The sequence below is a fragment of the Lontra canadensis genome, unplaced genomic scaffold (assembly GCF_010015895.1).
Source record: "Lontra canadensis isolate GAN:19392208 unplaced genomic scaffold, GSC_riverotter_1.0 scaffold135, whole genome shotgun sequence".
NCBI classification, from domain to species: domain Eukaryota; kingdom Metazoa; phylum Chordata; class Mammalia; order Carnivora; family Mustelidae; genus Lontra; species Lontra canadensis.
In genome coordinates this window covers 468,539-480,921 of record NW_022631129.1, presented here as the reverse complement: position 1 = coordinate 480,921, position 12,383 = coordinate 468,539, and the positions used below count along the sequence as shown (strand labels likewise).

The 12,383-nt window shown below is 34.2% G+C and overlaps 1 protein-coding gene across 9 annotated transcripts in view; it reads right to left on the bottom strand.

The window, feature by feature from the left end:
- The window catches only part of HERC2 (HECT and RLD domain containing E3 ubiquitin protein ligase 2), a 232,745-nt gene that overhangs the window by 179,488 nt on the left and 40,874 nt on the right, over positions 1–12,383 (bottom strand). For 8 of the 9 annotated variants that reach the window (XR_004380894.1, XM_032843125.1, XM_032843126.1 and 5 more), the window contains exon 5: positions 973–1,192. Coding sequence is in view for 8 of the 9 variants with exons in the window: in XM_032843125.1 (XP_032699016.1) it covers positions 973–1,192 (220 nt within the window). In the remaining variant the exon portion in view is untranslated. Of the gene's footprint in view, positions 1–972; positions 1,193–12,383 lie in introns of those variants that run through there. The other variant, XM_032843124.1, reaches the window with a different exon arrangement.

Here is a 12,383-nt window from a genome sequence, read left to right as displayed (position 1 = left end):
GATTTAGTGAAAGGCAGATTACAATTAATCCATCAATATTTATGTAACCACAAAGGAAAAAACACAGAGAAAAATCAGTTGGGGTCTCAGCCACTTCTGCATCTTAGAGAATTCAGTCTCATTCAACATACACACAGGAGTGCTTAGACAGTCTCAGAATCTACCACCCGTACATGCAGAACCCCTCTCTGATCAATGATCACCACAAAGGATCACTCACTTTCCAGTCAAGAAGGAAAGAAAAGACTGTGCTGCTCAGTAATACCACATCGATAGGAATCCTCTGTCGCTTGGATGGGGGTGAAAGAGAATAGGATGTATACATGGGTTTAATTTACCTTAAAACTACTATCAAATATAGCACATGTAAGTGATTCCAACTAGATTTTTAAAAAAATGAAACATGTTAAATTTAGCAAACAAAACTGTGGTAGACAGCTACATTTTGGAAAAATAAAACTTCATACAAGCCTTAACCATTCAGTTAATGTCTCAGAAAATGTGCTGATGCATACCAATATATTAAAAAAGATTTGCCTGAAAGAATCTCTTATAATAAAAGAATATCACATTAGGAAGAAAAAAATAAGCATCTAAACTACATAAATATCATGATTTGACTATTCCCTATCCAGTAGTAAAATTAAAAAAAAAAAAGAATATAATATTCAGACCCCATTTGCAAAAATCTAGACATGCTTATCTACACTCTTGCTGGCTTCCACAGTTACTGAGAAGAAAGGATTTTAAAATAGGGGCACAAATTATGAAGCATAGTCTGTTAATCTGAGCAAATTAGCAAAGCCATTCTCCAGATTATACGAAACATACAAAAAAAAAATACAAGAACAAAATATCTTAAGATGAATAACGGAACAACTAAGTGCAAGTTGTACTTAAACTTTCTTAAACAAAACAGCCTGCATTTTATATTTAGCTGGTATCAAGATTCCTTCTTCATTATATTATTACCTTTTTTTGTCCACAGGAGGCAAAGAAATGCTGCTACTTTTCCACTTAACTTTAACATTCTCCTGGAAAACAGTTCTATTCAAGGCAATGAAATATCGTTCCAAGATGACCAGCCTCTGCTTGAGTCTCAAGGCTGAAAGAGTAGTAGTGGCTGACTGGATGGCCAGAGCTTGCTGCTCTTTAACCAACACAGAAAGACATTCCTTCAATTCATTCACATCTAGAAAACAAGAAAAGAAAATACCCAACCTCTCAATATCTTGCCTATAGTTTGCTATAATGTTGATAAAATGGATAATAGCAATAATATATAATACCTGAGTACTTAATATGTGCCAATAAACAGTTTTAAGCACCTTACACACCTTATACCTTAAGCACCTTACAACTTACCTATGAGAATTAGGTAATTCTCATAGTCACCATCAAGAGGTAATACTGTACATGATTTTAAGGAGCAGGAAACTGAGGCACAGAGAATTTGCTCAAGGTGACCCAGAGGATTATGGCACATGAGACAGACCACTCTTAGTCACCATGGTATGCTGCCTCTCTGAAACACTGTAATAAAGCTTTTAATACAAAATTATAAAGTCAATACTTCTCAGCAGCACATTTCCTACACACATAAAAAAAACTCTATCCATTATATTCATGTTATATAACCAAACTCAAAATAAAAATGTTTCAATAAAATTGTCTAGCATATATGATTCATGAAAGGTAATACATTTACAGGAATATTTTGGAGTAAGATAAAATAATTACAACTGACGCTTAAACAACACAGTCTTAAGCTACACAGATCCACTTATACACACATTTTTTTCAATAAATATATTGGAAAATTTTTTGGAGATTTGCAACAATTTTAAAAACTCACAAACAAATCACAAAGCCTAGAAATATCAAAAAAACTTAAAAGGATGCCATAAATGCAAATATATGTGTAACTACTATTCTATCATTTACTACCATAAAATATACACAAATTTATTATAAAGTTAAAGTTATCAGCTTACACACAAAAATACTTACAAAACCCCTACAAAGTTAAAAGAAATGTAAACAAACCTAAAGATGCAGTATTAAATCAAAACAGCATAAAATTAACCACAGTACAGGGCGCCTGGGTGGCTCAGTGGGTTAAGCCTCTGCCTTCAGCTCAGGTCATGATCTCAGGGTCCTGGGATCGAGGCCCGCATCGGGCTCTCTGCTCAGCGGGGAGCCTGCTTTTTCCTCTTTCTCTATGCCTGCCTCTCTGCATACTTGTGATCTCTCTCTGTTTCAAATAAATAAATAAAATCTTTAAAAAAAAAAAATTAACCACAGTACATACTTAATGTAATGTACTACTCTAATAATTTCATAACCACTCCTGTTGCTATTGCAGTGAGTCAAGTGTTCCAAGTATCCGTTTAAAACAACACTAAATACTAATCAACTCCACATGAGCAGCTGTCTCCAGTAAATTGTCTATTACAGTCAAAAGTGATCTCTAGTAGTTCTCATGTATCTTTCACTTTTAGTGCAATACTGTAAACCTTGAATAACACCATGGGACCCATACATAGGGCCACTAATGATGCCGGACGTGCACCCAAGAAGCAGAGAAAAGTCACAACATTACAAGAAAAGGTTGAATTGTTTGATAAGTACTATAGATGTAGGTCTGCAGCTGTGGTTGCCTGCCATATCAAGATAAATGAATCCAGTATAAGAACCAATGTTAAGGGGCACTTGGGTGGCCCAGATCCAAACTCACATCAGCCTCCCTGCTCAGCAGGAAGACTGCTTCTCCTTCTCCCACTCCCCCTACTTGTGTTCCCTCTCTCACTGTGTCTCTCTCTGTCAAATAAATAAATAAAATACTAAAAAAAAAAAAAAAAAAGAGGAAATTCATGAAGCTGACACAGTAGTCACACCAGCAGACACGAAACATTGTACTTTCTACGAAATACCTTTTCATGCAGTACTAAAAATGCAGCTTTTTTTTTTAAGATTTTATTTATTTATTTGACACAGAGACAGAGATCACAAGTAGGCAGAGAGGCAGGCAGAGAGAGAGGAGGAAGCAGACTCCCTGCTGAGCTGAGAGCCTGATGTGGGGCTCAATCCCAGGACCCTGAAATCATGACCTGAGCCAAAGGCAGAGGCCTAACCCACTGAGCCACCCAGGTACCCCAAAAATGCAGCTTTTATGTGGGTGCAGAATTACTGTAAGAAAGGAATACCTGTAGAGACTCTAATGTGATTTGAGAAAAAGCAAAGTCATTATATGATGACAACCTAAAGCAAAAGGAAGGTGAAATACTAAAGCTGGAAAATTTGATGCCAATAAGTTGGTTTGGTAATTTCAGAAAGAGATTTGGCTTAAAAAATGTCAACAGGAGAAGCAGCTTCTGCCAATCAAGAGGAAGTAGACAAGTTCCCAGATGCCATTCAGAAAGTCATTGAGGAGAAAGAAAACATTCCTGCACAGGTTTTTGATGCAGATGAAAGTGTCCTATTTTGGGGGGGGGGGAATTCCACAAACAGCATTTATTACTGACAGAAGTGAGCACCAGGACTTAAAGCAGGCAGGGATAGATGAATTACACTGTTTTGTACAAATGCAATAGGTTTACAATCAGGACTGCCCTTATCTATAAAGCTCTTAACCCCCGACCCTTGAGGGGCCAAGATAAACACCAACTGCCAGTTTTTTAGTTGTCCATCAAGAGACCTGGATGAGAACGCTTTTTCTGGAAAAGAAAGGGAACTAATTAGTAACAAGAAAACATAAGAAAGTACAAAGCTCACTGGAAAGATAAATACATAGTAAAGGTAAGTGATTAATCACTTACAAAAACCTCGCATAAAGGATAAAAGACAAGATTAGTAAAAATAACTATAACTACAATAACTAAAAGATACACAGGGTAGGGGCACCTGGGTGGCTCAGTGGGTTAAAGCCTCTGCCTTTAGCTCAGATCATGATCCCAGGGTCCTGGGATCGAGCCCCACATCGGGCTCTCTGCTCTGCAGGGAGCCTGCTTCCTCCTCACTCTCTCTCTCTGCCTGCCTCTCTGCCTACTTGTGACCTCTGTGAAATAAATAAATAAAATCTTTAAAAAAAAAAAAAAAGATACACAGGATAAAAAGATAAATTAGGACATCAAAACATAAAGCATGAGGGGGAGGGTAAAAATTCAGAGCTTTAGAATGCTTTCAAACTTATGCTGTTATCAACTTAAAATAGTTATAAATATATAACCTCATGTAACCATAAAACAAAAATCTATAGCAGATACATAAAATATAATGATAAGGAAATCTAAGCATAACAATAAAGGAAGCCATCAAACCACCAAGGAGGAAAGCAAGAGGAGAAAAAAGGAACAAAGGAACTACAAATCAGCCAGAAAACAATTAACAAAATGGCAATAAGCACATACCTATCAATAATCAGTGTACATGTAAATACAGAGAATTCTCCAATTAAAAGACACGGAACGGCTGAATAAGCTGTCTACAAGAGATTCACCTACAGACATAAGGACACATACTGAAAGTGAAGGGATAAAAAAAGATATTCCATACAAAGGACAACCAAAGCTAAGTGGGCATAGTTACGCTTGTATCAGACAACACAGACTTAAAATAAAGACTGTATAAAAAGCCAAAGAAAAAGAAAAGCATTACATAATGATAAAAAATAATAAAAAAAAAATAGTCCACCTGGGCGCCTGGGTGGCTCAGTGGGTTAAGCCGTTGCCTTTGGCTCAGGTCATGATCTCAGGGTCCTGGGATCGAGTCCCGCATCGGGCTCTCTGCTCAGCAGGGAGCCTGTTTCCCTCTCTCTCTCTCTGCCTGCCTCTCTGTCTAGTTGTGATCTCTCTGTCAAATAAATAAATAAATAAATCTTTAAAAAAAAAAATAGTCCACCCAAAAGAAGATATAACATTTATAAATATTTAGGCACCAATATAGGAACAAATAAATATATAAAGCACACCTCAACAAACATAAGGGAGAAAAAAAATATCAGTACAGTAATAGCAGGGGACTTTAATATTCTACTTTCATCAATGAATAGATGATCCAGCCATAAAACCAATAAGGAAATATCACCTTAAACTATGTATCAGACTAAATGGACTTAACAGATATATACAGCAAAAAAAAAAAAGAATATACTTTCTTGTCATGACAACATGGAAATTCTCTAGGACAGATCATATATTAGAGCACAAGAAAAGTCTTAATAAATTTAAGGATACCAAAATCACATCAAGCAACTGTTCCAACCAAACTAGAAATCAATTATAAGAAAACTGGAAAATTCACAAATATGTGAAGATTAAACAACATTGTACTTGGCAACCAATGGGTCAATCAACAAATCAAGAGGAATCAGAAAATACCTTAAGACAAATGAAAAGAAAAATACAGCCTACCAAAACTTACAGGATACAGCAAAAGCAGTTCTAAAAGGGAAGGTCACAGTGATAAATGCCTACATCAAGAAACAAGATACCTATCAAATAATCTAACTTTATACTTCAAGGAACTACAAAAAGAACAAATGAAGGATAAAGTTAGTAGAAGGAAAAAAAAAACAAGAATAATGAAATAGATAATAAAAAGACAATTGAAAATATCAATGAAATCAAGAGCTGGTTCTTTGAAAAGAAAAATGAAATTGACAAACAGGTAGCTAAAGTCACCAAGGAAAAAAAGAGAGAACTCAAATAAAATCAGAAATGAAAGAAGAGCTGTTACAACTGATACTACAGAAATACAAAAAACTGTAAGAAACTACTATGAACAATTATACACCAACAAACTATACAATCCAGAAGAAATGGACAAATTCCTAGAAACATACAACTTTCCAAAACTGAATGAGAAAAAAACAGAAAATATGAAAAGGAGATTTAATCAGTAATAAAAACCTCCCCGCCTGGGTGATTCAGTAGGTTAAGCATCTCTCTTCAGCTCAGGTCATGACCCCAGGGTCCTAAGATCGAGCCCCACATCAGACTCCTTGCTCTGTCCCTCTCCTTCTGCCTGTCACTCCCGCTTTGTGCTCTCTCTGTCAAATAAATAAATAAAACCGTAAAAAAAAAAAGAAAAATTCAGAAACAGATGGCTTCACTGTTGAATTCCGCTTAACATTCAAAGGAGAATTAATACCAACCCTTCTCAGACTCTTCCAAAAAACTGAGGAGGAGAGAACACTTCCTAATTCATTTTATGAGACCAGAATTACTGATCTCAAAGCAAGATAAGGACACCAGAAGATAAAAAAAATAGTTACAGGCCAATTTCCCTAACTGACATATACACCAAAATCCTCAGAAATTAGCAAACTGATTTTGTCAATACGTTAAAAGGATGCTACACCATGATCAACTGGGATTTAGTCCCAGGGACACAAGGATAGTTCAATACCCACAAATCAATCAATGTAATATACATTAACAAAATTAAAAATAAAATCATAATATAAAATAAAATAAAAAGAAAAGAAAAATAAAATCATAATATAAAATAAAATTAAAATAAAAATCATAATATAAAATAAAAATCATATGATAATTTCAATAGATGCAGAAAAAGCATCTGACAAAACTCAACATCCATTTAAGATAAAAGCTCTCAACAAAGCAGGTAAAGACAGAATGCACTTCCAAGATAATAAAGGCCATATATGACAAGCTCACAGCTAACACTGACTTAACACTGAAAAGCTGGAAGCTTTCCTTCGAAAATTAGGAACAAGACAAGGATGCTCACTCTCACCACTTTTATTCAACACAGTATTAGAAATCCTAACCAGAACATTTAGACAAGAAAAAAAAAACAAAGGTATCCAAACTGGAAAGAAAAAAATAAAACTGTCATTATTTGCAAATGACATGATACATAGAAAATCCTAAAGACCACCAAAAAAAAAAAAAAAAGAAAGAAAAAGAAAAACTGTTAGAGTTAATTAACAAATTCAGTAAAGTAGCAGGATACACATTAAGGAGGGCACTTGATGTAATGAGCACTGGGTGTTAAATTATATGCAACTGATGTATCACTAAATTCTACCTCTGAAACTAAAAATACATTTTATGCTAATTAATTGGTTTTGAATTTTTAAAAAATTAATTTTAGAAAGGCAGAATACAATTATCAATACACAAAAATCCTAGTCACTTCTATAAACTAATAATGAACTATCGCAGAAAACAATCCCATTTATAACTACAACAAGAAGAATAAAATACCTAGGAATAAGTTGAACAATGAAGGTCAAAGACCTGTAAAAAGTATAAGAGAATGATGAAAAAAATTAAAGATGGTGACATGGAAAGATAATCCTTGCTCATGGACTGGAAGAATTAATATTGTCAAAATGTTCACACTACTCAAAGCAATGTACAGATTCAAAATCCCTATCAAAATGTCAGTGGCATTTTTCACAGAAATAGAATGATCCTAATATTTATATGGAACCATAAAAGACCAAATAGCCAAAGCTATCTTGAGAAAAAAGAACAAAGCTAGAGGTATCACACCCCCTAATTTCAAACTATAATACTATGGTAATCAAAACAGTATGGCACTGGCATAAAAACACACAAATCAATGGAACAGAATGGAAAGTCCAGAAATAAACCCACACATGTATGGTCAATTAATTTACAACAAAGGAGCCAAAAATATACAATGGGGAAAGGATAGTCTCTTCAGTAAATCTTATTGGAAAAACTGGACAGACACATCCCAAAAGACTGAAACTGAACCACTATCTTATATCACACACAAAAATTGACTCAAATCGATTAAAAACTTGAACATAAGACCTGAAACCATAAAAATCCTAGAATTCAACATTGATAGAAAGCTTCCTGACACAAATCTTAGCAATGATTTTTTTCAATCTGATACCAGAAGCAAAAGTAAACAAGTGGGACTCAACAAACTAAAAAGCTTCTGCAGAGCAAAAGAAACCAGCAATAAAACGAAAAGGCAACCTACCAAATGGGAGAAAATATTTGCAAATGATGTATCTGATAAGGGATAAAAGGTAAACATCCAAAATACATTAAAATAAAAATTCTACAACTCAATAGCAAAAAAAAAAATCCAATTAAAAATGAGAAGGGGAGGGCACCTAGGTGGCTCAATTGGTTAAGCCACTGCCTTTGGCTCAGGTAATGATCCTGGAATCCCAGGATCAAGTCCCAGGTCAGGCTTTCTGCTCAGTGGGGAATCTGCTTCTCCCTCTGACCCTACACCCCTCTCATGCTCTCTCTCAAATAAATAAATATTTTTAAATTTTTTTTAAAAAGAGGAATAAATAAACTAAAATACTATATATCTGTATCTATATCTATTATACCTCATTTTAAAAAAAGGAAAAATGAGCAGTCACAGGCATCTGTGGGAATGTAACAAAAGATCTAACATTCTTCCCTTTGAATTTTGGGTTGTTAAAGAAGGGATATATATCTACATATCTAAGAAGGTGAGCAAATCCGAACAGGATGAAATCAAAGAAATCCAAATAAAGACACATCATAATTAAACTAAAAACAAAGAAAATATCTTAAAAGCAGCAAGAGAAAAACACTTTAAATATGGTAGAATAACAATTCATGTAACAGCAAGTTTTTCATCAGAAACCCTGGAGGACTGCTGAAAGCAACAAAATATTTTTGAAGTGATGAAAAAGAATCATCAACCTAGAATCCTAAATCTAGCAAAAATGTCCTTCAGGAATGAAAGGAAAATCAAATATTCTCAAGTAAAGGAAAACTAAGAAAATACATCATCAGCAGACCCACACTAAAAGAATGGCTAAAGGAAGTTCTCTAAACAGAATGGCAACAATAAAAGGAAAACCTTGGAGCTCAGGAAGGAAGAACACGGTAAGTAACACAGGGGTAAATACAATAGGCTTTTCTTCATCCCTTGACTTTTCTAAATTATATTTGAAGCCTTAGCAAAAAATGCTAAATGTGGTTATAAACATATGCAACAAAAATATTTAGGGCAATTTCTTGAACAGAAAAGGATAGAGGGAAGTAAGATTTCTGTGTGTCAACCAAACTGGTTAAATGACACAACCAAGAAAATGTGCTTAGTTATGTGTAAATAAGGTATTAGACAAATCACTAAAAAGGCTACAGCAAAAAATAAACTTAAGGGGCGCCTGGGTGGCTCAGTGGGTTAAGCCTCTGCCTTCGGCTCAGGTCATGGTCTCAGGGTCCTGGGATCGAGGCCCGCATCGGGCTCTCTGCTCAGCGGGGAGCCTGCTTCCCTTCCTCTCTCTCTCTCTGCCTGCCTCTCTGCCTACTTGTGATCTCTCTCTGTCAAATAAATAAATAAAATCTTTAAAATAAATAAATAAATAAATAAATAAACTTAAAAACACTACAGATAAATCAAAATGGAATTCTAAAAATAGTCAAGTAAACCAGAGGGAGGCAGTATAAACAACACAAAAATGAAAAAACAGAGCAAACAGAAAACAAAACAGCAGTCTTAAACTCTAATTTATCAAAATTATCAAAAATTGAAATTCAATGCAAACAGTCTAAATATACCAATTAAAAGACAGACATTGGTAGAGTGGACTAAAAACATATGACCCAACTATATGCTATCTACAAGAAAGTGACTTCAAATAGGCAAAATAAAAGTAAATACATAAAGGGGTGCCTGGGTGGCTCAGTTGGTTAAGTACGGACTCTTGATCTCAGCTCAGGTCTTTCAGGGTCATGAGTTTCAAGCCTTGTGCTAAAGCTCCATGCTGGGTGCAGAGCCTACTTAAAAAAAAAAAAAAGTAAATGGATAGAATTAACAAAAAGCATACAAGCAAAAATCAAAGGAAAGCAAGAATGAGTATATTAATGTCAAATAAAGCAGATGTCAGAGCAAAGATAATTACCAGGAATATAAAGCAATATTAAAAATAAGGAAATGGTCAATCCACCAATAAGACATAACAACTCTAAATGTACATGCACCAAACAGCAAAAGATGTGACAAAAATAACAACAACTATATAGTCTTAGAGTTGGAGACCTCGACATTTCTCTCAACAGCTGACAGAACAAGAGAATAAGGAGGCAGAAAATTAGCAAGGTTATAAAAAAACACAACACCATAACCAACAGGATCTAATCAACATTTAGAACACTCCAGCCAACAGCAGAATACACAATCATTTAGATTGTGTATACACAAATACACAAATATCAAAACAGATCATATCCTGGGCACAAAACAAACCTCAACAAATTTAAAAGAAGTGAAACCATACAGAATATGTTCTCCGAAACAATGGAAAGAAACTAGAACTCAGTAACAGAAAATACTGGGAAAATTACCAAACTCTAGGGAACTAAACAACATACTCTTAAATAATCCATGGGTCAAAGAAGGAGGGAGATCAAAAAAATAGGGACCTGAATTAAAATGCAAATAGAATACATTAGAATGTGTGTGGCGGGGAAAGCTAAACCAATGAGAGAAATGCATAGTACTAAATGGGTCACTTGAAAAGTGGGAAACTTTCAAATCAAGAAATATAAGCTCCCATCTCAGCAACCTACAAAAAAAAACTAGCAAAATAAACCAAAAAGTAAGCAGAAAGATGGAAATAATTCAGAGCAGAAACTATGAGAATGAAAATGGAAAAATAAAGAAAAATCAATGAGACAAAGAACTGGTTCTTGCAAAAGATCAATAGAACTGTCAAACCTCTATGCAGGACTGACAAAACACAAAAAAAGAATAAACATAAATTACCAATATCAAGAAAGAAACAAGATTTACATATAATTAGAAGATACTAGGGAAAAACTCTACACATATAAATTACACAAGTTAGACAAAATGGACTGATTCCTTAAAAAATACAAACTGCCTCAATTGAGCAAATATGAAACAGATCATTTAAATTGCTGTACAACTATTGAGAAACCTGAATTCATAATTTTAAGAATCCCAAAAGGTAAATCACAAGGTCCATATTGCTTCACTGGAGAATGTTACCAAACATTAAAAGAGAATTAATATAGATTCTAAACAACTGCTTCTGGAAAAAAGAAAAAGAGCTACTTCACAATTCATTTTAAGAGACTAGTAATAGCATGATATCAAAACCAGAGACAGTACAACAAAAAAAATTACAGAATATTGTTCCCATGAATATAGGCACAAAATCCTTATCAAAATATTCATAAGTAGAATTAAGCAACATATAAAAAGAATTATATACATCATGACCAAGAGGTGTTTATTCCAGGACTGCAAAGCTGGTTTAACAGTCAAAAACCAGATCCTTCATATTAATAAACTAAATGGAAAAAAAAAATCATCAAGTGTACATCAAGTGATGTACAAAAAGCATTTGACAAAGTTCAACACTTACTCTTAATAAAACCTCTCAGGAAACCGGAATAGACACGAACTTATAAAAAGCATCTACAAAAACTTACGTTAATGTTGTACTTAACATTGAAAAGACTGACTATTTTCCCCCTAAGATAGGAATAAAGTAAGGTTATTCTCCCCACTCTTAAAGAACATAGGAAAGAAGTTCTAGCCAGAACAGTAAGGCAAAAAAATGTAACAGAAGGCAAATGGATTGAAAAGGGAGAAATAAACTGTCTATGTAGAAAATTTTTTAAAAATTTCCTAGTCAATTCAGCAAGGCTGCAGGACACAAAACAAACATAAAGAAATAAATTGTATTTCTATATACTAGAAATGAACACATAGGTATTAAATTACCAAAAAGTTATTTAAATATTTTTTAATTTAACAATGTATATGGAAAGGCAAAGGAACTAGAATTGCTAGAACAATATGAAAAAAGAAGAAAATGGAAAGAACCAATCTATCTAATTTCAAGATTTACTCTTAGCTATAGTAATAAAGACTGGTGTGGGCAGAGAGACACGTGGATTACTAGAACAGAAACAAGAAATAAGAAATAGAACACACAAGTATACACAACTTATTCTTGACAAAGGTGCAGAAGTAATTCAATAGTAGAAAGTTAGCCTGAGTCAAAAAAAAAAAAAAATGGTGCTGGAGTAGTTATTGTAAGCATTAAAAAACAAACAAACAAAAAAAAACCTTGACCTAAACCTCACATTGCACACAAAATTTAACTCAAATGAACAGGAACATATATGAAAAACATAAAACTACAAACTTTTAGGAAAAAGCATAGGGCAAAATCTTCAGGCTCTAGGGCTAGGCAAAGAGGAGGAGGAGGAAGAAGCAGAGGAAGGGGAGGAAGAAGAAAAAGAAAGAGGAGGAGGAAGAAGCAAAGTCCACACTGAAGTTTATCAAAATTTTACAACTTCTGCTGTGCTTAAGACACTGCTGAGAGGATGAAAAGATAGGCTATGAACTGA